Source organism: Dermacentor silvarum, chromosome 10 (genome assembly GCF_013339745.2).
Source record: "Dermacentor silvarum isolate Dsil-2018 chromosome 10, BIME_Dsil_1.4, whole genome shotgun sequence".
NCBI classification, from domain to species: domain Eukaryota; kingdom Metazoa; phylum Arthropoda; class Arachnida; order Ixodida; family Ixodidae; genus Dermacentor; species Dermacentor silvarum.
Genome location: NC_051163.1, coordinates 78,262,007 through 78,289,079, shown reverse-complemented (window position 1 = coordinate 78,289,079; position 27,073 = coordinate 78,262,007). Strand labels below are relative to the sequence as shown.

At 47.0% G+C, this 27,073-nt stretch overlaps 1 protein-coding gene across 5 annotated transcripts in view; it reads right to left on the bottom strand.

Annotated features, from left to right (window-relative positions):
* Positions 1–14,417: 14,417 nt before the first annotated feature.
* Positions 14,418–27,073, bottom strand: part of LOC119466148 (uncharacterized) — a 39,534-nt gene continuing 26,878 nt past the window's right edge. For all 5 annotated transcript variants that reach the window (XM_037726642.2, XM_037726643.2, XM_037726644.2 and 2 more), the window contains 2 exons: positions 24,057–24,162; positions 14,418–14,624 (listed from right to left, as the gene is read on the bottom strand). In XM_037726642.2, coding sequence (XP_037582570.1) covers positions 24,079–24,162 — 84 coding nt within the window. In that variant the 3' untranslated portion in view covers positions 14,418–14,624; positions 24,057–24,078. The remainder of the gene's footprint in view (positions 14,625–24,056; positions 24,163–27,073) is intronic.

The following is a 27,073-nucleotide window of genomic DNA, read 5'->3' as shown; positions in this document are numbered from 1 at the left end:
CAAAAGGCAGTGTGTTAAATGTCAGTATGTTGACAACGCAATTAGCAAGTTCCAAGGGAACAGTCAACTCATTGCCTGCCTCAGGATAAAAGATATTCGTGTGCCAAACGACTACAAAAGTGACACCCAAGCGCCGGATCACAAGTTGGTGACAAAGCAGCTGAAGAAGATCATTTCCATTGGCGTCCCGGATGAAACGGGGCGCCGATAGATAGGCACCGAGCTTATCAGGCTTTGTTACATCTGTGAAAGTCTATCATTTTGCCTAACTCTCCATGATCTTCTACCTTATCGTTGAAAATTATGTATCTAGAGAGAGAGAGAAATAGGGAAATATACGGAAGGCAGGGATGTTAACCAGTCAAGAGTCCGGTTGGCTACCCTACGCTGGGGGAAGGGAGAAGGGGAAGAGAAAGAAGGAGAAGAGAAAGAAGTGAGGGAGAGAAAAGGGGTGGGGGTGTGGAGACGTGCACGGACCGCACTGCAGAGTCAAAGGCGCTCGTACAAACCAGACGCTCTCAGAAAGCAGAAAAGTGCCCTCACTGCCTTCTGAGCGGATTATCGGTGGGGACGGTGTTCTAGTATAATCTGTTCACTCAGAGGACGATCGTCTAGTTTCCTGAATGCGTTAACATAGAGTGTCTTTCTGCTTCAAATTATGTATCTATATTGTACAGTTACCTATGCATGTGACGGATCCGGTCTTCTCGATATCCTCTCTTGTTTTTTTGTTTTTTTCATCAATGCTCTAAGCTTATCTCGACTGCATGACCAGTTAATGCTTCCATCCGCTTTGAATCCCAGTACTTCTGCAAGGTGGACGCTTCCTACGGATCTGAATAGAATTAAATTCTGAGATTTTACGTGCCAAAACCACGATTTGATTGTGTGTCACGCAGTATTGGGGGACTACAGATTAATTTTGACCACCAGGGTATCATTAACATGCCCGCAATGCACGGGACACGGGCGGTTTTGTATTTCGCCCCCATCGAAGTGCGGACGCTGCGTCCGGAATTTGATACCGCGACTTCGCGCTTAGCAGCGCCACACCATAGCCCCTAAGCCACCGCGGCGGGTCACATACGGTTCTTGCTGGTTGAATTTGTTGGCATTCCGTTACGATGTGCTGAGTACTCTCCGGACTTTTGCAATTGCAGACGCGTGCTTCCTCCTGTTGCGTATGTTTGCTCCGGCATGTTCTTGTCCGCAGGCCACCAGCTCGGGCCTTAAGTAGCTGAGCGAGGTCTTTCATGTTATCGAACAGATTTGCTCTCCTGATGTCTTGCTTGCCGAATAAACCTCCGAGACCTGCCCCTATCAGGCTTCAAAAGAATGATGTCGATGAATGAGGTTATTTGTGTGATGTACTTGCACGTTAAAAATTATATATATATATATATATATATATATATATATTAATTGCATATATAGTAATGAATATATATATATATATTACAAGAGACGCTTTCTGCCTCGTGCAAAAGGGCTGCACTGCGCTCAAGCTGCCACTGAAACCGCCTTGTAGCGCTATCAAATGGCCGTGACATGTATTTAGATCAAGCGAGCTCTCCGTGCACATCACTCCGCAGTCTCACGCGACGTGCTGCTCTGTGATGTGCAAATACGGAGGACGCTCCTCGGTTATACACCTGTATATATCCAGGTGGAAGGACAATGGAAGTGACAGACAGCGAGGCACACCGCTTTCTCCGTGAAAAGGAACAGCGTACGAAAGGCGACCGTGACCTGAAACGGCGCGGCGTTCAACATTCACATGGGTTTCGTGAACCTTCACGAGCCTGATTGGTTTCTCAGGTCCGTGAGAGCTTCGGAAGCCACGTTAATGAACGACTGCTATAAAATAAATTACAGCGAAGCTGTATATGGCTAGCCGATTCGTCTGTCTTTCGCCTGTACGCAGAAACTATGATCATCAGCAATGCCTCGAGCGTCGTCGCCTTCTTCTACAGCTGGCTTGTTGGCGCCCCTCGGTGGTGGTGCTCAAAAACTTTTATTGGTCGTTCAAAAAGTACAAGGAGGTATACTCGGGACGACCCTGGAGAGGCCGCCTCTTACAAACACTAGGTGGAGTTCGATTCCACAGTGAGAGAGCGCCCCAGTGGCGGTAGCCGCCACCTGGGCGCGCTCAATTAGGGCTTTTTCGGCCCGTAGGTCTGAGCAGCCAAGCAGGGCAGCCTCCGAGTTCTCCCGGATAGGTTTGGGTAAGGGAGGGAAAGCAGGGTTGGATGGGCAAGCCCACACCATGTGGTAGAGGTACGAGGACTTCTCCGCACAGTGCGGGCAAGCTCCAGTAAAGGCCGGATACGAAATGTTTGAGAGCCGCCGGGCACAGCATAGTGTTGGTAAAGAGCGGAGCAGGAGGCATTCCTCCTGCTTTTTGAGGTCCCTACACGAGCGGGGGTAGAGTTCGTGGCCGGATATATAATAGGCTGTAATTTCTGTAAACGAGTAGATTGGGTTGGGGGTGGAGTCCTGATCGGTGGGGTCAAAGGAGATGAGAAAGCGCGCGGGCGGCAGTATCCGCTGCCTCCTTTCTCTCTAATCTCATGTGAGCAGAAGCCCAAACGACGTATCGAGGGTCGGGGTCACCGGTTCGGCCGCTAGATTTAAGGACACGATAGGCCAGGAATGGAATCTGACCTTCTTCGTAGTTCCGACATGACCCTTGCGAGTCGGTAATGATGGTTTGAGAGCGAGAATCTGATGCGACTTCCTCGGCATATGTTATGTCCCTAGCGCGAAAGCTAAGGGCGTTAATTGTTTTGCTTCGTGGACCACCGCGGCCGTAAACCATCCCCCATGGTATGGGCCGGAGGCGTCCACGTAGAAAACGCCGGGTTAGGAGTCATAATGGCGCGCCAGTGCCTCCGCCCGAGGCAGGCGTTCATGGGCAAGAGTGCTCACGTGCAGGGCATAGCGCCATACTTGTGGCGTACGTCCGCGCTCTTCCATCTGTCGGAGATGCTGGAGGTGTAGTCGGGCAAGGAGGCGGAGACCAGACAGTGTCCGAGGAAGACATGTGATTTGGTTGGTAAGATGAGCTTCCTTGAGCTCCCGATACGTATTCACCATCCCCAGGCCCAGAAGGCGCTGGTTAGAGGTGCTGACCGGGTGATCAATGGCCCGCTTAACTATCTTTCGGAGGATGACCTCAACGGCGTCCTCCTCATGCTTGCGGAGATGGAGGTATGGAGTCGAATACAAGATTCGACGACAAATGCATTGGCCAGCCGCAAGGCATCTTTGCATCTGAGACCCCCGCGCTTGTTGGAAACCCGGCGGAACATGCGGCCCACCTGGTCCCCCCCCCTCCCCTCCCTTCCGCAGCTTCCCTAGTGTTGTGTCGGACCGGCGGTGTTGGTTGATGAAAATTCCGAGGACTCTAAACTCAGGTTGTTCAGGGATTCGACCATACTCTAGAGAGAGAGCAATTTTGGACGTGCATTTGGGCGAGGGGCGGAGATGAACGAATTCAGACTTTGGGGGTAGCATTGGAGGCCGCAAGCGTGAGCACATCAATTCACTATGGTCGCCACTTTCTGCAGGTTGGCCTGCATGTCTCCCAAAGAGATTTGCGCGGCCCAGATGGTGATGCCGTCCACGTAGACTGCGTGTTGCACCCCCGGGACGGCCAACAGCAGGGCAGGCAAGTTCTTCATGGCCAGATTGAACAATAGGGGGCAGAGGAGAACGCCTTGTGGTGCACCTCGGGACCCTTGAGTGTATGGGCCATGTTCAGTGTCCTGTATGTGAAGTATACGTGTATCTGTGTTAGAAATTGTAAAACGTACTGAAAAGCGTTTCGGCCGCAGTTGGTTTGAGAGAGATGAGTTAAGATGATTTCATGAGTGACGTTGTCGAATGCTTCCTCAAGGTCCAGGGCCAGGACCACCTTGTCATTATGGGGCATTCGATTGGGTCTAGGGCTTGCCCGAGTAAGTACAAGGAGGACATCCTGTGCGGATTTGTGTGGGCGAAACCCGAACATGGTGTCCGCAAATGTGTTGTGGTCTTCCATGAAAGCCGACAAGCGGTCCCGCACCATCGTCTCCATTAGCTTGCTCACACAAGAGGTGAGATAGAGGAGGCGTTGGTTGTCCGTATTCACGGCTTAGCCAGGTTTAGGAATAAAGGTGGCAAGTGCTCTCTTCCAATCGATAGCGAGGGGCACTTCTCCCATCCAGATAGAATTGAAGTATGCCGATAGTGAATTGTAAGTCGAGTCCGGCAGGTTTGCGAGGAGCTTGACTGTAAATTTGTCCCGTCCGGGTCCAGTGCCACGTTTCATTTTGGCCAGGGCTGCCTTCAGGTCGTGGAGCTGGAGAGGTTGATCCAGCTCGGCATTCTCAGATCCTGCATATGAGCATGCCGGCCCTAGGGTATCCTGGTTAGTGCGCATGTATTGGTCCCTGAGCTTGTGCGCCAGCTGAGTTGTGTTACCAGCAAAGCACTCAGCGCAACCGTGCGAACGCGCTCGTGCCACTGCTCCCGCGTTCGTCGTCGTCGTCGTCTTCTACCACAGCTGGCTCCGTTGCCGCTCATCATTCCAGCGTAGAATTTCACTTCTCTTCTGTCGTCGTAATGGGGAGGCTGCGTTTATGGGGGTATGATCCATTGCTTAAGGGGGTATGAGTCATTCGTGGTCGTGCGTAACGGTAGGTTTAATTTTTAAGAAATTTAATTTTGAAGAATGGCAAGCGGCAATGCGAAAACGGCGGACTGCGGGCATATTGTCAGCGACGTCGTTTTCTCCGTCGCAGCCGAATGTGTGTGTAACCTCATTAAGAAACACCAAGACGTTACCAGCAATTGAGAAAAACTTTAATGCACCGTCTGGATTAACCCAGTGATAAACAGCGGGCCGCACGTTTCAGCTTCGCTGGTTAACCATCTGTAGGGAGTGCTTGGATTGATCAGCAAATGCTTGCTAATTACGCGCTTGATGAGTGCAACTGTTCACGGACATTGTTTGCCGAGGAGCATAAAGAACCTACGTAAGACCAGCATTCGCATAGCTCGCATAATTTTTAATAAAATTATTGGAAGTATAATGTTGACGGCACTGTTACGGTTACAATCCAAGGAAGGGCCCGGAGGATCAATGCAACAATAATTAATTAATTAATTGATTGATTGATTGATTGATTGATTGATTGATTGATTGATTGATTGATTGATTGATTGATTGATTGATTGATTGATTGATTGATTGATTGATTGATTGATTGATTGATTGAGCTTTGCAGTCCAGAACCAACCCCTCATCTAAAGACACCGTAGTGAAAGGCTAGGTGCGGACATTTAAAGCGAACCTTTATTTGCCTACTACTCCACCGTTTGGAATATGGCCATGGTTCCGAGCCCGCTTAACCCTTTGTGAAGCGCTATTTTAATTACTTTTTTTCGCTTAAAATCTGCAAAACGACATTAAGGATCACTTAAGAAATTGTTTGACACAATTTATAATAAATTCTGCACAACAGTTCTCGTAAAAAAGTGCTACATATATTTACCACTGTCTTTATTGCAGGGTATGAAAAGTGGTGCACATTTGTACCGCTGTCCTCTGGCAGTATCAATGAAAAAAGGTGTAACATAATATTTACCAATCAATTGTGATCTTCACTTGTGAAATGGTACGAAGCATTCAACGCGAAAAAAGACTCGGAAAAAAAACTCGCGCACGTTATTATTTCTTCCTTTCCATGGCTGCCGTCACGTCGTACAGGGCACTGCATGATTGCAAGTAAAGCTTCTAGACAAGGGATATCATACCGGTACTCGTTATTATAGTGCGCTTGTGGAATTGACTACACATGCACGCAGGACAAAATATGCTATAACCCGCGATCGCAAGTGGCCTCTTCCGACACTTGACACACTTCACCGCATAACACTGCTGTACGACGGAGAAGCCAACTGAGTGCGCTGCAGTGTGATGTTATCACAAGTAGCTCGTCAAGGTAACGATCATCATCAGCAGCAGCAGCAGCAGCCTATATTTTATGTCCACTGCAGGACGAAGGCCTCTCCCTGCGATCTCCAATTACCCCTGTCTTGCGCTAGCGTATTCCAACTTGCGCCTGCAAATTTCCTAACTTCATCATCCCATCTGGTTTTCTGCCGACCTCGACTGCGCTTCCCTTCTCTTGGTATCCATTCTGTAACCCTAATGGTCCACCGGTTATCCATCCTACGCATTACATGGCCTGCCCAGCTCCATTTCTTCCGCTTAATGTCAACTAGAATATCGGCTATCCCCGTTTGTTCTCTGATCCACACCGCTCTCTTCCTGTCTCTTAACGTTAGTCCTAAGATTTTTCGTTCCATCGCTCTTTGTGCGGTCCTTAACTTGTTCTCGAGCTTCTTTGTTAACCTCCAAGTTTCTGCCCCATATGTTAGCACCGGTAGAATGCAATGATTGTACACTTTTCTTTTCAACGACAGTGGTAAGCTCCCAGTCAGGATTTGGTAATGCCTGCCGTATGCACTCCAACAAGGTAACGATAACCCACCAAACCGGGCCCATGCGATCGGAAGGTGTGTAAGCAATCGGGAGCCTCCCGGAGAATTGGGGAGAGTTGGCAAGCATGTAAACTCAACCTGGGCGACATGATTGGTGCGATAGCCGCCCGGCGAGGCTTAACAAATCAAGCCCGAGAAAGGTACGTTGAAAACACTGACTAAATCGGGGAACAAAAGTGTATGTTTATGATTGCAAACGAATCACGAGGGTTCACTTAGTAAGCCGGTACAATAAAACAATTACCAGGCAGGTTTACACAGCGTTCTCGAGAGTTGGTAATGAATATTCAACAAGACACTTCGAAAAAGAGACTCAGTATGCGCGCCACATGACGTAGTGAAGAAAAAAACACCAGACAAACTTCTAAAATACTTCAGTAGATGGCAGCAGCAGTAATAGTGGTGCCAATTGAAACTATTTATTTGTTATAGGCGTTTGAATCAAGGTAAAAAAGTGGTACATATTTGTACCACTGTCCCACAAAGGGTTAAACACTTGAAGGACGCTTAAGCTTCGCATTTATAAGTAGAACGCGATAGCGTTATCGGGACCCGGTCGCATCGCATCGTTCGCATACGGCAAGTAGGCTTCATTCACTGCAACACTGAACGTGGGAAAGCCAGCTTACAAAGACCAAGCTTACACCGATTCCCTTAAAGTCGGCTTCACTTTTAAACTGAAATGCATTGCTGGAAAGACGTTTTTCCAGGGGCAATATAAGTGGTCCTATATTAAAATGTGAAGGCCCTAGCACCTTTTTTTAATTATTTTATTAATTGTTTGCTATTGCCCCGATGCGCGCAGGTCTGGTAGAAATGTCCGAGTTTCCTCGTAGCAGAATTATGTTTTCTCATACATTCAAATTGCAATCCGAAGGCCAATCCGACGCCGAATGGTAAAGTCGGACGGATTTCACTGTGAGAAATTCAATTTTTGTTCGCCATAACCTTGCACCACGTGGAGGGCCTGCGTGGTGGATGTGGTTGGATGATTTTCTCCGCCACCCGCGATCACACGCCGGTTGCCGACGCCGGATTTTCTGCGACACGGGGCCCTAAACGCTATAGCGTTAAAATATGTTTTTTCCACGTCACGTGGCAGACGAATCAGCTTCATATATACGCCCACCTACCCCTACATTTACATATGTACCGGTGACTGGCTCTGGGCTATACGAAATGACGCAATAAAACAGCAATCGCTACCTTAATATCTTCTCTGCAATAAATATTCGCCTTCAAGCGCATAATTATTTTATTAAAGCAAAATTTTCTTTGCCTTCCTTCCTGGAGTTTGACGCGGCTGTTCGGTCCGTCTTTCGCCGAGTAAACTCGGCTGAACTTGTAGCAAGCTGACCCGATACCGGACACCGTGAAATCTGAGGTCTGTGGTGAGTCACGTGGGTAGCGTGGTGTGGTTTTCGTAGTCCTTGCGGAGATTACCATCAGTCCGTCATTGTCAGACCATTGTCATAATTTCATCATCGCCATGCAGTCGTGGTCATTCCATCGCCATCATTACATCGTCTCCATGCGTGTCCAAGTGGGTCGTTTGGGCTCTACTTCCAAATGGTAACTAAGCAGAAGCAGCGTTCTTCAAAAAACACCAATGAAAGCTTCGCCTCAACCTATTCCCATAGCGCGTGAAATCTGCAGATTCTATGGCTGAAGGTCACTGTGAGATACAGAAAAAGTGTGCGAGCTCGCCTCGCGCTTGCCTGGCGCTCGTGCCACTGCTCGCGCGTTCGTCTTCTTCCACAGCTGGCTCCGACGCCGCTCATCATAAAATAAAGGGGAAGTGGGATGTAGCAATTAATGCAGCATAGACGACTTTGGGGGGCTACTGTGAATATGAGGCGGTGCGTGGAATCAAGAAAGGAGTAATGGGGCCAGCGCTAACGTTTGCAAACGTGATTCTCTGCTAGCGTTCCCATACAGCCCGTCGCGCTCAGCGCTGGAGGGCGTTGAGGGAAAGGGCCACAGAGGCTCTGGGGAGGAGCAGGGAAATGCACAGACGTGAGCAGCCTTGTCTAGGTCCGACGTGTGACCGTAGGTGCTGGGCACGTTTGGGCCCAGCAACTACCGTTAGACGTCGCTGGCTGGCTCCGGAGAGCCCCGGAAGCCGCCGTTCCCGCGTTCTAGACAGGGCTGCTCACGTCTGTACGCAGCAGCGCAGTAGGGGCGTTCAGGGCAAACGCGGTGGCGGCGCTGGGGAGGAGGAGGGAAATGTCAGTGGCGGCGCCCGTTGAACGTCCCGGAAACGGCGGCAGCACTCTCGCGCGCTTTGTATATACGTCGCAGTGTTGGCTCAGAGCTTCATTCCACATCGCTATAGGTCCAACTAGGCTTTCGCCTTCACATTCTTAGAAAGTTCTAAGCACTCCCCTTAATGTTTTTTTTCTCTCTTGTATGTTGCTAGCCCGATTCAGCCAGTTTGTGTCTATATGTAGTCTCTTTACGCTCCCGCTTTCCCTTTCATAAAACATTCCTTAAAATTTCAGCGGATCTGGGTGGATTCCAACGTTTATCACACGTGTTCCTCAAACACAGCAGCTTGGCCCTTTAGCGCAACGTCATGAATGTCCGCGGGAATCGAGGGATTAAGACCCAGTGTTAGCCCGCACCGGCGCACCACCGGCGCCGTCTCTGAGGCTACGCAAAAGTACGACTTCTATCGCCCACCGCTAGACGGCGCAACCTTTTCAGAGGGAAGCGAGAGAGAGAAGCCAGCATGCAGTGGATGTCTCATAGAGTCATACATGACGCGTTTCGGCAGTTGCAATACGCTGTCTCGCTTACATTGCTTGATTGCTAGTCGCATTAACGTCGGCAGTCATCGTAAAAGCGAGTTCTGCCGTAATATTTTTAAATAGAATAATTTGTTTAAGCAAATTTATAATTTCTGTACTGCTCCCAACATCTCCAGTTGGACCAAGTTTAACTGCATACCTTATACTTACTAACTTGTGTGTAGAGCTGCTTTCTCTGCGGTCAATACGGCGGTGTCCGTGAGCAGCGTCAGCACGCAGATACCGGCTGGCCGAAGACGCGCGCCCGAGGCGCTCGACTTGCGCAACGCTAGGCCCAGCCGTCAAGCACTGGATGAACTTGGCCCAGAATTGAGTTGGCCCGCAGCTCCTCGAAGTCTTCGTCACTAGAGCGTTGCGTGATACGCTACCGTGATACATAATTAGGTCCACTACGAATGGGCGTCTGATACCGCTGGTTACGGCGGCAGGCAATGCGGAAGGTTACCGTGATTGCGTAATAAAAAGTGCCCAGGCCAACGCAGACCACCCTTGACCTCCGTCGTGACAGCAAGACCGTTAATGGCAAAACCCGCCATCACTTAAGTCCCATCTCACGCTGTCAGCGATGTTTTGTCATTACTGGAATCAGTTTGTTTGATGCAGCTATAGGCTTAGAGAGGCGTCTCCGAGCCGAGAGAATATACTTTGATTTCCATAGCAGGTGGCGCCACAACGCCAGCTTTGGTGATACGTTGGCGATAAGGCATGTTCTAAAGGCCCAGTTCTTCACTGCATCAGTAATTTGATTCCACGGTAGATATTCGGTAGATATTCAAAGCGTTGATTTGTTGGCATGTCTTACGCGGAGAGGCGACGCTTGAACGGAGGGCCTAACTTATCACGCAAAGCTAAAGCTCCACTATCTTGTCGATTCTCTCGAAACCGGTCCGCATCTCGAAAGAAAACGAGGAAATGCTATGGAGAATGTAGGCAACTAGCGGCGAAGCAAGGCGTGACGACGGCGTCGATAAGCTTTCTTTCAAACCGGTTAAGGAGGCTTTATGAATGTGTACTACTTGAATGAAGGCTCCCACAAACCGGTGACCAGTTAGCGGCAACAAAGGGATGCGGTATCGTTGGCAGAAATTGTGCCAATGCATACTCTATTTTTCTCCACACTGATTAAGGGAAATTAAGAAACGAAGTACTGCAGGACATGTAACGCGAACATAATCCTTCTTTCTGTGGTTTTACGCGCCAGAACCAGTTCTGATTATGAGGCACGCCGTAGTGGAGGGCTCCGGATTAATTTTGACCACCTGGTGTTCCTTAACGTGCACTACAACGCAAGCACACGGGCGTTTCTGCGTTTCGCCTGCATCGAAATGCGGCCGCCACGGCCGGGATTCGATCCCGCGATCTCGTGCTCAGCTGCGCAACGCCTTAGCTGACTAAGCCACCGCGGCGGGTAACAATATTATTGAAGGTCTAATTCCAAGCTTAAGACTTACGAAGTTGATCTGGACGATTTGTGCAAGTAGGATTAAAAAGGTGTTCTCCACAATGACCAAACAACGTGCTGAAAGCCGCCTCCTTCCAATGGTGCACCAACACATTTTAACTTTGGCTAAGGTTTTCTGGGACACAATTTAGTGCGCGATGATTGGCTGATTCACTGGAAGTAGATGCGACGAAAGCAATATTGCGAGGGTAAGCCATGACACGTTAACCACCACTGCTGCTCGTGTAAGCATCCGTAATTAAACAGGGTCTGGTGCCATCCAAGGAGGTTGAAAACCTCCTTGGTGCAATCCCACCTGCCAACAGTGTTGCCAGGTTTGGCTATATACAGCCAAATTGGGCTACGGGAAAATTTTTTTGGCGTCGACTTGGACGAGTTGGCTATGTGGCTATATTTGGGCTACTGTAAATCTGCGACTTGGCTGTGTTTGGGCTATAAGTGGCGCCTAATTTACGCTCCAGAGGTGGCTCTGATCGGGTATAGAAGCAAATCTCGAAGGCTGTGTTTTAGCTGGCTGAGCCGACCGCGTGGCTGTGCGTGTGTGCGTGCGTGAAATGGTTTGCCCGTAACGTCATGGATGCACAATCATTCTGTCAATATCGAAACATGTTTGCCACGGTGACATCAGTGCACCACGTCCCAAGAACTTCACCCACAGTGTTAGCTTATAGCCTGTGAGGTGTCGTGCTGCTGGCACGATGACGCGGCTTTGATTCCCGGCCACGGCGGCCGCATTTCAATCAAAGCGAAATGCAGGAACGCCAGTGTACTTAGGTGCACGTTAAAGAACCTGAGGTGGCCAAAATTAATCCGGAGTCCCCCACTGCGTCATGCCTCCCAATCGTGGTGGGGTTTTACGTGGTTTTGGCACGCAAAACCCGAGCAATTTTTAGAGTTTTAAAATACGGGCCTCAAACGTATTGGAGCCCCAGATCAATAGCGTAGAAGCCGCTGCGCATGCGCACGACGGAAACTGTGTTTGAGTTTTGCATCAGGCACGCTATTTCATGGATTTAAAGGGCGCCCCAAAAGCTATCCCAAAAGCTTTCGTCAGCAAACAAGGCGGCGCCCATCGAAGCGACGGCTCTAACCTAGCACAAAACTGGGCTCGATTCGTGGTAACGCGTGAAGTTCGAAAGCTAGAAGTGATATCAGTTATCACTTTCTCTCAACTAGCATGTGTAATGAATATTGATTCAGTATACGCCGTTGATTCCGAATTCAATTGTCGATTTCATGGCTCGTAGGCCTATGACGGATTGACTTGGCTGGGTGAAGGAGCGTAAAGTTGGTTACTCAAAACTAAGCGCAACAAGTTGCATGCTGCTAATCTAATAAGTTGTAAATTGTAATTAAAGGCGAGAACATGAAAATCTAAATTACTTTTCTTATGATAAAATGGTATATTTTATTTTAATATTTATTACAGCTTTTCTTTGACGCCACAGTGACGCTGCAAACGCAATACGCTATGTGCAAACGCAAAACGCCTATTCCAAAACCCTTCATTCCTGCATGCCCCAACGCTAACACCAGCAAAGCTCTTTGGGGCCCCTATTCTAAAACTTTATTAGCCATCAACATGGTTTGCGTTTTGACAGGAGCTGGTTTTCAAAGCATTACCACTGTTATCAATTAAAAGCCGTCGCGGCTTTTACCATTTCCAGCGAGTTAGTTCGGGACGTGCTCGTCGCCGAAAACGACTGCACTCTTCTTACACTAGTGTGCCTGTTTGCGCAGTAATCTTTTAAAGCTCCGCGTACACCGATTCAGACAGTAGGTGGCATCTGTTGCCTGTCCCTTTTCTTAACGCATGTTCTTGGCGTGCTAGAGACCTAAGACGGCGGCCAGGTTGATGTAAATTGACACTATATAGGTAGTGTGTGTCCCAGCTAATCCGGGCTAAGCTAATTGAAAAACAAAAACAAAGAAATCTGAAAAACAAGATACGACGAGAGACAAATAACGCAATATATCATAGTGCGAAAGACTTGTTTTAGCTCATCAAAAAAGAAGCCGCGATCACGTCGCCGTCGCTGATCGCTGGACAGCTGAACTTCTACGCCGTAGGCAGAGATAACGTGAGAAATCGATGACGCTGAACATTATTTTGTGTTCATGGCAGCTAGAAAGCAGAGTTCATAGTTAATATTACTGTAAATAACTAAAAATAATAACTTAGTACTATCTGTCATAAAATAAAAGCACTGATTCGCCCTCTGCAGCGATTCGCTGGAACTTAAGAGCTTCCGGGGCCAACCAAAAAGTGCTCTGTGCAAGCATGATGTCGCTGTTGTTGATGTAAAGGGCCGACCGTTACGGCAGCACGGACATTTTGTTACGACGGGTTGTGCAAAAAAAAAAGGATTGCCGTAGTCCAATGTGAAAATGTATACACAAATAAAATTACAAATAAAAATGGCTATATTTGGCTACGAAATATTTTGCACTTTTTTTCTGTTTGGCTACATTTGGGCTACAACTTCTCTAGCTTTTGGCTACGCCGCCTCGTCGGACCTGGCAACACTGCCTGCCAACGTGCAGGTCCCACGTTATAGGACACGGTGTTCGCAACAGCCAAAGCGGGCCAGATCATGAAATCTCGCTTTCACTTGGCCTCCAGCGACAACAATTTGCCCAGGTGATCATGGCTAAGTGGCGAGACTAACGACAGTAACTCCTAATCAGAATGTCTCACATTGTCCCTTGTAATCCAGTGGTCGCTTGCCTCGCTGTAGAGGCAGACATCCTCAGAAATATGTTTCCGTATACCTCAACGGTGCAGCGACTCTTAAAGTACCTTTCGCCCTGTCCTCGCAGAAATTCTTCAAGAATAAGGGGCAGGACGTTACTTCAGGTATACGGTTTCTACTAGCCCAAACAGCTATGCGGAGACATACTATTCCCAGTCACTCGCTGACGTAATGGAAGGGCAGTAGGTGTATTCACGGTGATGCTCTGTAGAAAGAGTTCCATGTGCCGGCCTGCTGCGCCCAAGGAATGTAAAATTTCGAGGTGAAGCTGTCGTGAGAGCAAACATTCAGGAACCGAGGTACTCGTCTCATTTGACCACCCTAGACATTTCATGCACAGGGCGACGCCACAGGTGTCACTTCCACGGAGGTGTTACTTAGTACCCTGCGTACTAAGTAACACTGTTTCATTAATGCTCAACTCATTTAGTGCCCCCCCTCATTGTTCAGTCAATCTACCGAAAGCAACCTAGAACGTCGACTGCTGTCAGCTATCACTGCACTCGCGTAAAACTATGGCCACGAAGCAAAGCGCACACAGTTTAGAGCGCTCCTGAAAAAACCGAGTCCTACGTTCTGATAAGCGTTAGCTTAAGCGTGGAGAAGAGAAAAAGCTACGTTCGTTCAGCATATGTTCCATGCATGAAACCGAAAGCGCTGTCAAACACTGATGGACTACTTGGCGCAGTAGCACCTAGACAGAAGCTGCGACTCTGTAGTATGGCATGTAGTGGCGCAAGTGACCGGACTAGACGCCACCCAAAAACTTCTCGTCCCGAGAGTCGAGATTCCTCCTCCGCAGAGGTTATATGCGCAAGCTACTGAAACGTCCGTAGAAAGAAATCCGGAGAAAACGACGGAGATAGTTTATTATATACACATGTTTTAGCATATTTACAAAACAGAACGAACGAATCACGTGAACGCAAACAATGTGAGTGAATTAGATGAAACGGGTCTCCGCGTTCCTCAGTGAAACCAGGCTCGAGCGACGTTCGTAGCGCCATCGCTCGTATCCTCCGGCGTCCACGTGGAATTAGATGAAACGATCTGGAAAGTAAAAACAGGATGCGGCAGGACTTTTAGTGAACGACGACTTCCTTTATATACCTTTACCAAAATGAGCGAGGAGAGTAAGGGGGAGTAGGTGGCGTACAAAACCACGCCTAAGTAACGACTATTGGTAATAGAAGCAAATCTCGAAGGCTACGCTTTTGCTAACAGCATGCACCAGAAGCGATTGCGGAGCCGAAAAGACGTCATCGGTGCAATATTTAGGACACCACCTATCAAGGGGTTCGGTTTTTGTTAGTCACAAGCAGACGAAGCTAACAATGAAACGAAGTATAGCGAAAATCCGCTGTTCTTTTTCATTGAAATAAAAATATGGGCTATGAAAGTGGGCGAAGACAACTTACCAGTACAGCAAGTGGGAATCGAACCCCAGTCTTCCGCATTTACGTGCACGATGCTGTACCATTTCCTCAGACGCATCCGTTCAAAGCATGGCGGCCATGACGAGTTTCTGGCTCCGCAACTACTTCCGACACATGCAGTTTTCAAAAGCAAAGCCTTCGAGATCTGTGTTTCACTCGGAGGGAACCGTCGCGTGGCACGGATTTGGATACCACCTAGTAGGCCTACCTCTCGGAGCCTCAGCCAGAGCTACTACAGCCAGAGCGAAGGTGGAGCATTCATCGAATTAAAAGTAACAGTTAATTTCTCACATGCTTTCATTTTTTTTTTCACTGTTGACTTTACAAGAACAGAGTTGCAGCCTATAGGTTCGAGGCGCAGCCTAGAAAGTCCCGAAACCATTCGGTAGTAACACGAGAACAAGGTGAAAGGAGGAGCCGACCCTGCAGAATGGTCGAAGAACCTGTTATTTGTAAACAAAATGGTGTCGTAACTAAGAACTTGTTCAGTTGCAGATGTTGCTATATTCATTCAAACATGCGCAAATTAGCAAATCAAATTAAAATGCGCACTTGCCACACCGCCAACGAACTGCTCCAGGACTAGACTGTAACACGGTATGCTGCGTGATAATCTCGTTCCGGCAGGCACCACAGCGCTTTTGCCAATATTTCACAACTCGTGGTTAGACGAAGCTGTGCCCAGCTCATGTAAAACAGCTCGAGTAATTCCCATATTAAATCATGTGCATAAACTTTGCCCAGTGAAATTTTTTGAATACTTTTTAATAAAAAGTTTCAGAGGCTTTAGAATGTAGTAGCAGCAGTTTCTTAAAAATTTTTGTTGTGACTACCGCTTTGCAGCCGTCCTACATATAAGTCACTGTGCAAACGCGGTCCTCACTGGCGTGATAAAATATAAACATTTTGTGCGAACTTTCTTGCCCAATTTTTTGCAATGCATGGCAGTTTTGTTAGAACAGTGCAAATAAATAGTTGGTTTGCCATGCGGAGTCGCATCACACAGGCTAAATAAATTTTCTGATTTCAATAGGGACTGCACTTTCCATGCGATTATTGACAGCGATAAACCTGCTGGTATAAGACTGCTAGATGCTTAAGAAATGCGACTGACCCTGTTCAGCTGGAAGGCATTGTTGACACACATCAAAAAGATAAAGCAAGTAGCGAAGAATAGCACTTCTTTGCCTATATGACAGTGCAGTTCCGGTCCATTTTCTCCACTCTACCTGTGTTAGGACTATATCTGGTGATCATAAAAGGTTTCGCTATACTACGACAGTTCAATTGCTTTCTTTGCAGTGTCATTATCCATTGTTTACGTTACACACCGTGAGCGTTATACATGAAAAACAGTTTTGTGGAGCTTGTAGTGATAAGGTATTACGCCAGAATTACAGTCAACGTACAAATTATCAAGTTTCAACGTTAATATACAAGTCTTGGAGAGGTGCACTGAAAGGTGAGCTCCTGAAAGAACTTCGTCATATACCATGTACCGTGTAAGGCACTGATTTTTTTTTGCCATTTATACTATCCATGCATTCTCCTATCTAAAAGCAAAAATGGCCATCTCATCAGCGAAAAAAATTCATAGCGCCACATAACTTGGCGCTATGAAAAAGCGTTCAGTTGGCGCTTCCTTTTTATACAAAATTTGGGACTTTATGCTGGTGGATCAATTATAACCTTACGATCACTTTATTTTGCGAGCGTATGCACATCAGAAAAACTTAGAAAACATCAGAAAAATTATCGCCCGGTATCAATTACTAGTACCTGTTCAGAGCTTCTTCTTGAACATATCTCGAAACATCTCTAAAATTATATAAATGAATATAATTTATCTAACCGCCAACATGGCTTTCGTTAAGGCCTATCCACAACATCTCAACTCATCGAATTAGCCCATGATCTTTCAGAAACTTATTTCAGAAACTTAACTCACGGGGACAGACGGATATGATCTTCATGGACTTTGCGAAGGCATCTGATAAAGTGTCATCATAAACTGCTAATAAAAATTGATGTTATGTTGAAAAATGCTACTATTACAAAATGGTTCTCATCCTATTTTCTTTCTCGCGAGTAATATGTCAAAATTAGTGATACGAGGTCTCAGATTTCATCTGTTAAGTCGGGAGTACCCCAAGGCAGTGTTTTGGGCCCCCTTTTTCCTCTTATTTATCAGTGACCTTCCAAATGAAATAGACGTTTCTATCAGGATGTTTGCAGATGATTGCATTATATAAATAAAATAGAAACAATATGTGACCAGGTTAAATTACCTGCAAATTTACAGAAGATAAAGAGATGGTGTGATGAATGGCAAATGGTGCTAAACCCGCTAAAAGCCGTAGTTATGACAGTCTCTAGAAAGTTAAATTACCTAAACTACTCTTATTTAAATTAATAATCATGAACTTAAAAGAATTGAGCAGCATAAGTACCTTTGCATGATTTTCTCTAGTGATCTTCGCTGGAACCACCTTATAGATTATGTGTGTGCCAAGGCCAACAAGTCGCTCTGGTGTCTGAGGCGTAATTTACCATTCGCAAATCAGGAAACAAAATGTATATCATAAAAAACTATTTGAATATGCAAATGTTGTCTGGGATCCTTTTACTGCAATATATCAAAAATCGAAAATATACAGCGTCTGGCAGTCCGATTTATATTTAATAAATATCGGCGGACGAACTCCCTTCTCAACTTTGCGTACTGACAGCACTACCCACATTACAGGCTAAAACTAAATATGAAATATTTGAATTATTAGGTCAAGATATTTATCATGCTATTAAGTATGCAGATTTCTTTAAATTCTTCCCAGTGGAACCCCTAGACACCGTCATTCAATGTTTATTCGTTCTCCTGTTATTCATACCGATTGTTTTAGGTACAGCTTCTTCCAAGGGCTATCGAAGAATGAAACTCCCTGTCTGAAGAAGCAGTTTCATCCTCATCAATTCATTTATTCACAACACATAGGAAATATCCTTGTTTATAAGTAATATGAATGAATGAATAAACTTTTATTTCCATTTTTAAGAAAGGGGAGGGGCCGGGGGGAGAGAGGCCTGTGTGCTCCAGTCTTAGCACCTTCTGCTGCCAGACGTCCGCCTACCAGTCGTGGTAGGCCTCCGCTACCTCCTCAGCCCACCTCAGGACTCGGTCCTGCAGGGTGTGATCGGAGCTGCGCAGGGCAGTCTCTCACAGCTCCTCGCTACGAATTAATGGGTTGAGGTTGCGGGGGGGGGGGGGGGGGATATTTGTTGGGGCAATATACTTTTCTTTGTGATCTGTGGTTAATGCTGTTATATGCTTATATGTCTCTTGGTGTTATATTTTATTTTATTGTCCCTTGTGTTAATTTTCAATGTACATACATTTGTTTAGTTAATGTTTGTATTCCACTCCTGTTATAGCCCTGTGTAAGAGCTGGCAGTGTCTAAATAAATATCTGGCACATCAGCAGGAGTGGCGAAACCTCCGTCATCTCAAGCGTTCCATGTGATAGAAATGTCATTCAGATTTCGCGAGTTTGATTTGGCACTGAGCAAATTAAGAAGACGCTGTGCTGTGGGTGCCGATTGGATCAGCAATCAGATGCTGACAAATCTGCCATACGAGCAAATACGAGCCCTTCTGGACATGTTTAATCGCGTTTGGAGCACAGGAGAGATCCCAGAAGCGTGGAAGACAGCGTGGGTGGCGCCAGTGCTCAAGCCCGGAAAGGATCCTGTGAACCTCGCCTCATATCGGCCAGTATCGCTAACATGATGCGTGTCAAAGTTGATGGAAAGACTAATATGTACGAGGTTAACTTGGTACCTTGGACAAGGAAGTAGACTGCCATCGTGTAAGACCGGATTTCGTCCACGGTTGAGTGATCAGGACGGTGTCTTGGGCTTACTAAGCCACATCGAGCTCCATCGCATTGACGGACCTTTCGACACTCGCCCTCTTTATGGACGTTGCCAAAGCATACGACTGTGTGTTTCATACAGGCAACATCAATAGACTCCGAGCGAGCAATAACTCGCTCCCATTTCCGTGCGGCGCTGAACACCTTTCAATTTTTAGGAATGGAATGGCTTAGAGTCGCCTCGACCTGCCATGGTCTTTTTCGGACGTTACCTGCAGCCTCAGTGTACCTCACCTACCGGCGAAAGGCACCATTTCAAATGCCGAAGCAAAGTTTTGGACCACTTGAGCCCAGCGTTTCAATGCCACCTACAAGTGTTCACAGACTGTTCGCTGTGCGCACAAACAGATAGCTGCGCAGCAGCATTCTGCATACCCTCCCTTGATGTGTCATGGTCTGGCCGCCCGGATCGTGTAGTTTCGTCTACAACAGTAGAAAGCACCGCAATTACCGCGGCCTTGCGGAAACTATGGGCCTTTTCTGCACGAGACGTCGTGGTGCTTACGGACTCAAAGTAAGCGTTACAATTACATCGTGGCCTACCTCGAGGCAAGTTTACAAGGCAATCTCTTGCATTGATTAAATACCTTATGAACAAGGGAATTTACGCAATATTTCAATGGATTCCATCCCACGTAGGAATTGAAGGAAACGAAAAAGCTGTACGCTCTTGCACGCCTAGCGCTGACATGTGTCCCAACAGTGAGAGCGCCAAGTATTTTTCAGAACTAAGGATGCAATCAGTAATCACTTTAGGGCGATCCACAAGACTCCACCCGAAGCCTGTGATCCATGGACTTACTCGCGAAGAAGCGACGGTGTTGTACCGCATTCGAACCGACTCCGAGGTTATTCAAGACTAGACGTTATGTTTGTGCCCCGATATCTGCTAGACGGGAGGCCAGAGCTATGGTGTGGCGACCATGGAGGCCGCATTCATCCCCGCATCGTGCCTGCTTCGAGTATACGAGGTGCGTGCCCGGCTCGGGTTTCTTCACGGCAGCCCAACGTCCCCGACGGAAGCGGTCACGTGCGCACCCTCGGCTCCTCCCCCGCCGTCAGCAATGCACCCCCGCCTGCGTCCGGCGGAGCTCGCACCCCGACTCCCGCTGTGTTTGGGGCGATTCTCAAAAGAATGCTGTGTTTTGACCCGGTGCCTAGTAGTTCCCTTTGGCTTGTGCCGGGCCATGGAATTCGCCCGGCACAACACTGACCGAACGCCAGATCGGACCGACGCCGTAGCGCGGTTCCAGGTAGCGCCGGCCACCGAAAGTGGCGTTAGGACCAGAGAGGCTGCCCGGACCCTCTCCCTCGACCTTTTGTCGTCCTTAGGGACAATCTGGGGAATCTGGGGACTGAGATGTGTTACTTAGGGAGCTTGCACCGGCTCTGTAGAGCGCTCCTCGTAACCAGCACAACATGTAAAATACTGTATGAGGAATTCTACACCGAGAAAGCTCTCCTCGTCTGACTGCGTGAATTGGGGTCCAGACCTGCCACCCGTGTGTACCTCGGCACACGCAACAACGTTGCGCTTCCCCGCTCTGTGCCTTCTGTGGTGACATTGGCGGCATCGAACATTTCATTTGGCTATGGCCGCAGTTTGACACAGAAAGAAAAGCGATGGTCGACAGCCTGCAAAAGAGCGGTCTTACGCACAGGACATTTGAAGACGTTTTCTACAGAGAACCCGCGGTGATCAGGAAGTGAGCACGACGACTGCCGATTGCCTTCCTGTGAGATACGAGGCTCATCGACACCTGATGACACCCCTGATCTTAACTCACTAGGAGGATCAGGCGGAACAATTGCCGGCTATGTGTGCCAGGCTAACCCCGCCTGCTTCAACACCACCACCACCACTGCATTGCAAAGTCTTGCCTACAGTTTCAGCCGGAAAAGTGCTGTGCGGCGAATGATTCATGCTAGTTGCTTAATGATCACCGATTTCCTTATCATTACTGCCACAGCACGACTTTCAGACGGAAGAATCTAGATGGATGAGGCCACCTCATCACGAGTTCCACTTTGGTTCAAAATTTTCAGCCTTTGTGAAGCTTTGTTTGCAAAAACCTGAACAATGGAACCTCTTCCTTCCCCCAAAAAAAACGAACAAAACAGTTTATATGACACGAATGTGATTACGTTAGTCTATTGCATAACATGTCTGGCACACCCATTACTGTATGCTCTCGAAATCACACCCTATCTGCCTGGCGTCCTACATGTAGGACGGTGCCTTTTGAAACATAGTAGACAAAGTTTTATACACTGAGCATAGATATCCTGTGACATGCGCCTTTTTCCCACGATGAATATTTCACGATCTGGGCAACAGGAAATTATATTTGGTCAATTGTTATCTTTTTCTGCCATAAGATAGCGACCTTCTCGATCTCCGCGTGCCCACAATGTTCCACTTTTTGTCACACGACAAGGTCTACAACTTACCAAATTTGCACATACAATAGTTAACCTCAAGAACACAGGCTAGAAGTCTGCAGCTTTCTAATAAGAAATGTGCGGAGTAATAGTGAACAAAAGTGTACTACATGTAGGACACAAGGAATATATGGGTTAAAGCCGGGAAAGACATTTTTATGTATTAGACTCGTTCCGTACAAAGCTGTACAATGGATGCTATCTTATACATTGTACCCTGCGTGGAACATGGACGTGGCTGCAGAAATATAACGATAGTGGTCTTACATGGATTTAGATTCGATGGACGCAGGGAGTACCGCAATGTAGTGTCCGTAGCCCTTTTCTTGTTAACTGCGTGATTTTGGGTTTACTTCGACGATTACCACCTAGGTTGCGCTGCTCTCTTTACGCTGATGATGTATGCATTTGGACCTCTAGCTCGAATGTTAGTGACCTCCAAAGGGTTTACGAGAAGGTTTAGATGTTGTTCACTTCAAGTAAAGGGAGATGCCCTTGTCTCATGAGAAAACTGCAGTTTCGACTTAAGCGCATGAACCATTAAACAGCTCCCACCTTTGCTTGGAAAGAAGGCACCTAAACATTGTAAAGCAGCATGGGTTTCTTAGCGTAACCCTAGATTAATTATCATGGGCTCAGCATACAAGATCACTTGAAGGCCAAGTAAACATTACAATCAATATAATACGCAGATGCGCAGATGCAACATGGCGTGGGTCAGTGTCATGAAGGCTACAAGTTCAAAAATCTCTCGTAAGAAAAGATAGGCTTTCCTGCTCCCATTCTAATATGGCCTTTCCCGTATCTGAGAGGGGCGATTCCAGAGACTGCTACCAAGGAGTCTTAGAATGTTTGGTAGCCCTTCGTGCAAAATCCAATGTTCTTATTGCAGAGACACGGCAGCCCCTCTTTCCCCTTATGCGAACTATTGATGGAATATGTCAGCGCACTTCGAAACAAGGACGTAACGCAGAGTGACCAAACACGAGCGCTGTACTGCAAGTGTTGGTCTACTGCCGGATAAGCATCCATAAATACACGTTCCAACGCGTGCGTGGAGCACTTTCGCGAAGAGAACCACGCAGATTTTTGTCCACTCATGCGAGCTAACGGCCGTCATGCTGCACAAAACCTCACAAGCCTTTATAATGCGCAAAAAAGAAAAGAAAAAAGAGAAAGAAAGCGAGTGAGGCATTATCTCACATCACCGCGTTAGATACATGCAAACTTAGACAAGGCGACTGGGAGATTGAAGAAGCAGCCGAGATTTAGAAGCGGAATTAAAAGTGCATTAGCTTCCCCTCGGTCGCCTTATCTGACAAAAAGGTCTTTATGGGTCTGAACGCAGCAATGTCAGATGCTTTATATCACTCGCTATCTTTCTCCTTTTTTTAATTTCTGTGCAGTATGTAGGCTTCAGGTTTCGTGCAGTATGATGGCTGTTAGAACGACACAAAATTATTACCACTCATCCGCGCTCTTCGCTGAAGCGCTGCACACATACGCTGGAACGCGTATTTACGCATGCTTATCCAGTAATAACTGTTGGACAAATAAATTGTATTCCTTACCTATCCTATCCAGCAACAAGTCGACAGTTGCAGCCCAGCGCTCGTGTTCACTCTGCGTTACGTCTTTGTTTCGAAGCGCGCTGTCATATTCCATCATGATTAACACACTAGCTCACCAGTAAATCTGAAGGGCACTATTGAGTTGAGTATGCAAGTATTCCGCCTAATTGTTCAACCCTATAAACATCCCGTAGCATTAAAACTAAAAAAGAGGGGCAAATGTACCATTCACAAAATTGTGCAAGTAAAATAATATATTGCCGACCCACGTATCCACCATGGCTGCTTACGATTCCAAATATCGAATTGCCTGTGGAAGGAATGATATCGTTACGGATGATTGTAAGAACTCCGGAAGAACACTAAGTACACTAACAATGCAAGAACACCTTATTATGAGGTAACTTGTGCCTGGTTGTAAAATTATATCAAACGTGAACAGCAGCCGGCGAGCCGCTGAAGTTCTAAGAGAACGCCTGCAGCTGTGAGTCAGTTTTCATTTTAAGAAAAACCATGTGCAGCCACGACCACGTCTTGAGGTAAGCTGCGTTCGAGATACGCTTCGCATACGCATCTTCGTCACCCGCATGACGGCACAGCGCCCGTAAGGAAACGCATAGACGGTGGCGCAACATTTCCCCTTTGTAGGTAATGCAAGAAAAATACAGTGGCGACGCTGTGCGCAAGCAGAATGTTTGAAAGGGTACTGCGGCGCACATTTAGATTTAGTAGCGGCCAACAGCATTACGACTAGAAGTAAGTAAAATGTAGCCGCGATAGTTAGGAGGAAATTTCTATGAAATTAGGTTGAACTTAGCTTCACAAAATGTTTCCACGGGCACTGCTCCAATATAACCTGTTTCCTACGCGCGTCTAAGGGCACAGAGAAACACCGAGTTCAAAGAATTGTTTAATTCAAAACCTCACAAAAAGAAAAACTGCAACATTCGTTACTTATCAATATTATATGTACGCTCTGCAAAGACAAGTTGAGGTACTGAACCGTGATATTGAAGCACTCCAACAGACAACAGTAAATACAAGACGGCTCAAATTATGACAAGAAACAGTAGTAACCATTCAGATATTGCAGCTTCGGCTTACCGCATTACGAGGTGCGAAGCAGTCAGCGACACGGAAAGAGACTGTACGTGAAGTCGTCGAAGGCAACTATGCCCGGCTTTGCGTTCGTGTAGGCTTCGATGAAGAACTGCAAGCGGGAAAGTGCACCTACGTTACACACCACTCAGCAATGGAGCCAACCAGGGCCGTTCAGAATACAATGGTTCAGTGCGGTGCAGTGCAGTGCGCAAACACTTTTGCATCCCAGACTATCAGCTCAGCCCTCAGAGCCAATCATTTTAACGCGATGGCCTTAAGGGCCCCGTGTCACAGAAAAATCATTTTAACGCGATGGCCTTAAGGGCCCCGTGTCACAGAAAATATAGTGTCGGTGTCGCTTCCGGCGTCCCGTGAGCGCGAATTTCCGTATATATTTAGGTATACATATATGCCACGTCTTGATGTATGGCATGCGGTATATGCCGATTATATTGCCACACCATTCTATCACTGAAGTTGCTCATACCTTGCCTTACATTCTTGACGAAGTTATTCCTCGGAATTTTGAAACTGACAATCCACAAACAAATGTCATGAAGCAGAACACCGACAGCGCGTGCCTTTTATGCTAAGTCTCTCAGACTGAAATATTAAAAGTGCGGAACAATAACAGAAACCTGGAAATTCTGTAATTTTTGGGCGAGCGGGTGCGCACTATCCTCCGGGATCGGCCCACGCAAGAGTCCGCGTTTCTACCAGAAAGCTCGATTTCGTGCATAGCGTTCGCCGACAGCGTTTGCAAGTAAACATCACGGTTACATAAGCTGCAGTTACCGGGAAGCGTGAGAAGCAGTCATGGATCTTTGAATGCTGTCGCGTTTCACTCATAAAGGCGAAGCTTAACGTCCTCCAAAGTTTTTTGAAGCTGATTCGTTTTGTCGACTTTGCTTGACGACCTCGGCTCATGGACCAAAGGCTGTTCGCGTTGAACCCCTGCTGGGGATGCGGGTACGATCTGGTATGAAAGTTACTCTCTGATTTTTGTGCGTCGGCTGTAATGAGCTTTTGTTCCAGTTATGAACATAAGTATAGAGGCGAGCATCGTACCCCCATCCAGGTGATGCACTCGCCTGTACACATATTTCCTGATGCAGACAGTTAACGAAGTTGGAAATCATCGCCTTGTTGAAGGTTATATGTGAGCAAAGTCGCGAGGTTAAGTACTATCTGCGAGATACATCTACTACACATAAAAAGCCTTGAACGAATCCAAAGGCAAGCTGTCCGGTTCGCGCACAACAAATTTTCAACCTTTCGATTCTCCAACCGAGCTAGCGAGATCTTAGGACATTCCGTTCCTCGGGTTGCACAGGAAAAAAACGGTTGACATTTCTTTGCCGACTTGATACTTTCCTGTGGTGCATACAAAGTTTAGTGCGTGCGCGCGCGTGTGCGTAAGATTAACCCTGGGAGAGTTAACAAGTGCTAATCGCGGCCAAGGTGGCAGGAGGCAGCCCCCCTTCACCTCATTTCTACATTTAATTTCAACATTATTACCCATCTATGCTTTTATCTGTGTTCATTGTTTCTTCGTATCAGTGTGATGTCAGATTTCAAAGCATCTTCTCGTATTTTGGCCGTTGCGGAAACAGTAGAAATTCGCGAAGCATCCGGAGTTCAAAATGTGGATCCGTTAGAATACAAATGCTGTCTAAAAAATTTAATCTAAGCCGCAACAGACGCTGTCGTAATTCATGACCTCACTGCGAACTGGTGCGGGAACTTCAAGGCGGCGTCGCCACCATCCTTGCGCATCTTTTCTGGTTCGCTAACTAAGCCTATTCTGGTGGTAAATGTGGCTTTGCTTGCATTGCACCAGGCTAATTAATTTACCAATGCGGTTAAACTTTTTTAGTGCCTGTTTATTTCGTTTTACCCCCTTACCCCAGCACAGGGTAGCCAGGTGGCCTATATACTACCTAACCTCCCTGCCTTTACCACCTCTTTTTATTGAAATATATCGAGAAAGATGTATTCACTCCTACCATATGGTGACGGCTATAGACTACTTTTGATGCAATAGTAACAATAAAAATATACTGCTAGAAGAAACAACGTCATAGGTTCGAAAAATCTAGAGCATGCTGTCCTACACGCGCGAACATACTGAGGTAAAAGGCGATAAAAAGTTCGTCCACCCCGAGTCGCTATATATGCGCTTATATACATACAGTTCCCAACACAAACGACCACAGACGATGCCGCGATGCCGTACGAGATAGTAAGCTGCACAGATGAGGAATTATCCGATAAGAAAACTCACCCATACATTGGGCCGAACAGGAAAATAGGGAGGGCGCATGAAGAGTGGCACAACGCCTGCTTAGTCTTTAGGAAGGAGCGAAATCGAAAACGAAGCTGAAGATATGGAGAAGGGAAATACAGAGGAAAGAAACAGCAACACGATAGGCCACAATGACAAAATAAAGCAACGACAAAGAATAAAGTGCGACCGCGGGTATAGAAACGCAGGAACAGAAAAGGATAACTAAAGACCATGCATGTCTTACTCGTTGCAAAAGAATACAGAAACGAAAATTGGAGTACGCTTAAGCTTCACCTCTAAGAGTAGAACGCGATAGCGTTATCTGGACCGGTTCGCATCGCATCGTTCGCATACGGCAAGTAGGCTTCATTCACTGCAACACTGAACGTGGGAAAGCCAGCTTACAAAGACCAAGCTTACGCCGATCCCCTTAAAGGCGGCTTCACTTTTAAACTGAAATGCATTGCTGGAAAGACGTCTTTCCAAGGGCAATATAAGTGGTCATATTAAAATGTGAAGGCCCTAGCTCCTTTTTTATTATTTTCTTGCTATTGCCCCGACGCGCGCAGGTCTGGTAGAAATGCGAGTTTCCTCGTATCAGAATTAGGTTTTCTCGTACATTCAAATTACAATCTGACGCCGATTCGTAAACAATCCGACGGCGAATCCGACGCCGAATGGTAAAGTCGTACTCTACCATTTTTCTGACGGATTTCACTGTGAGAAATTCAAT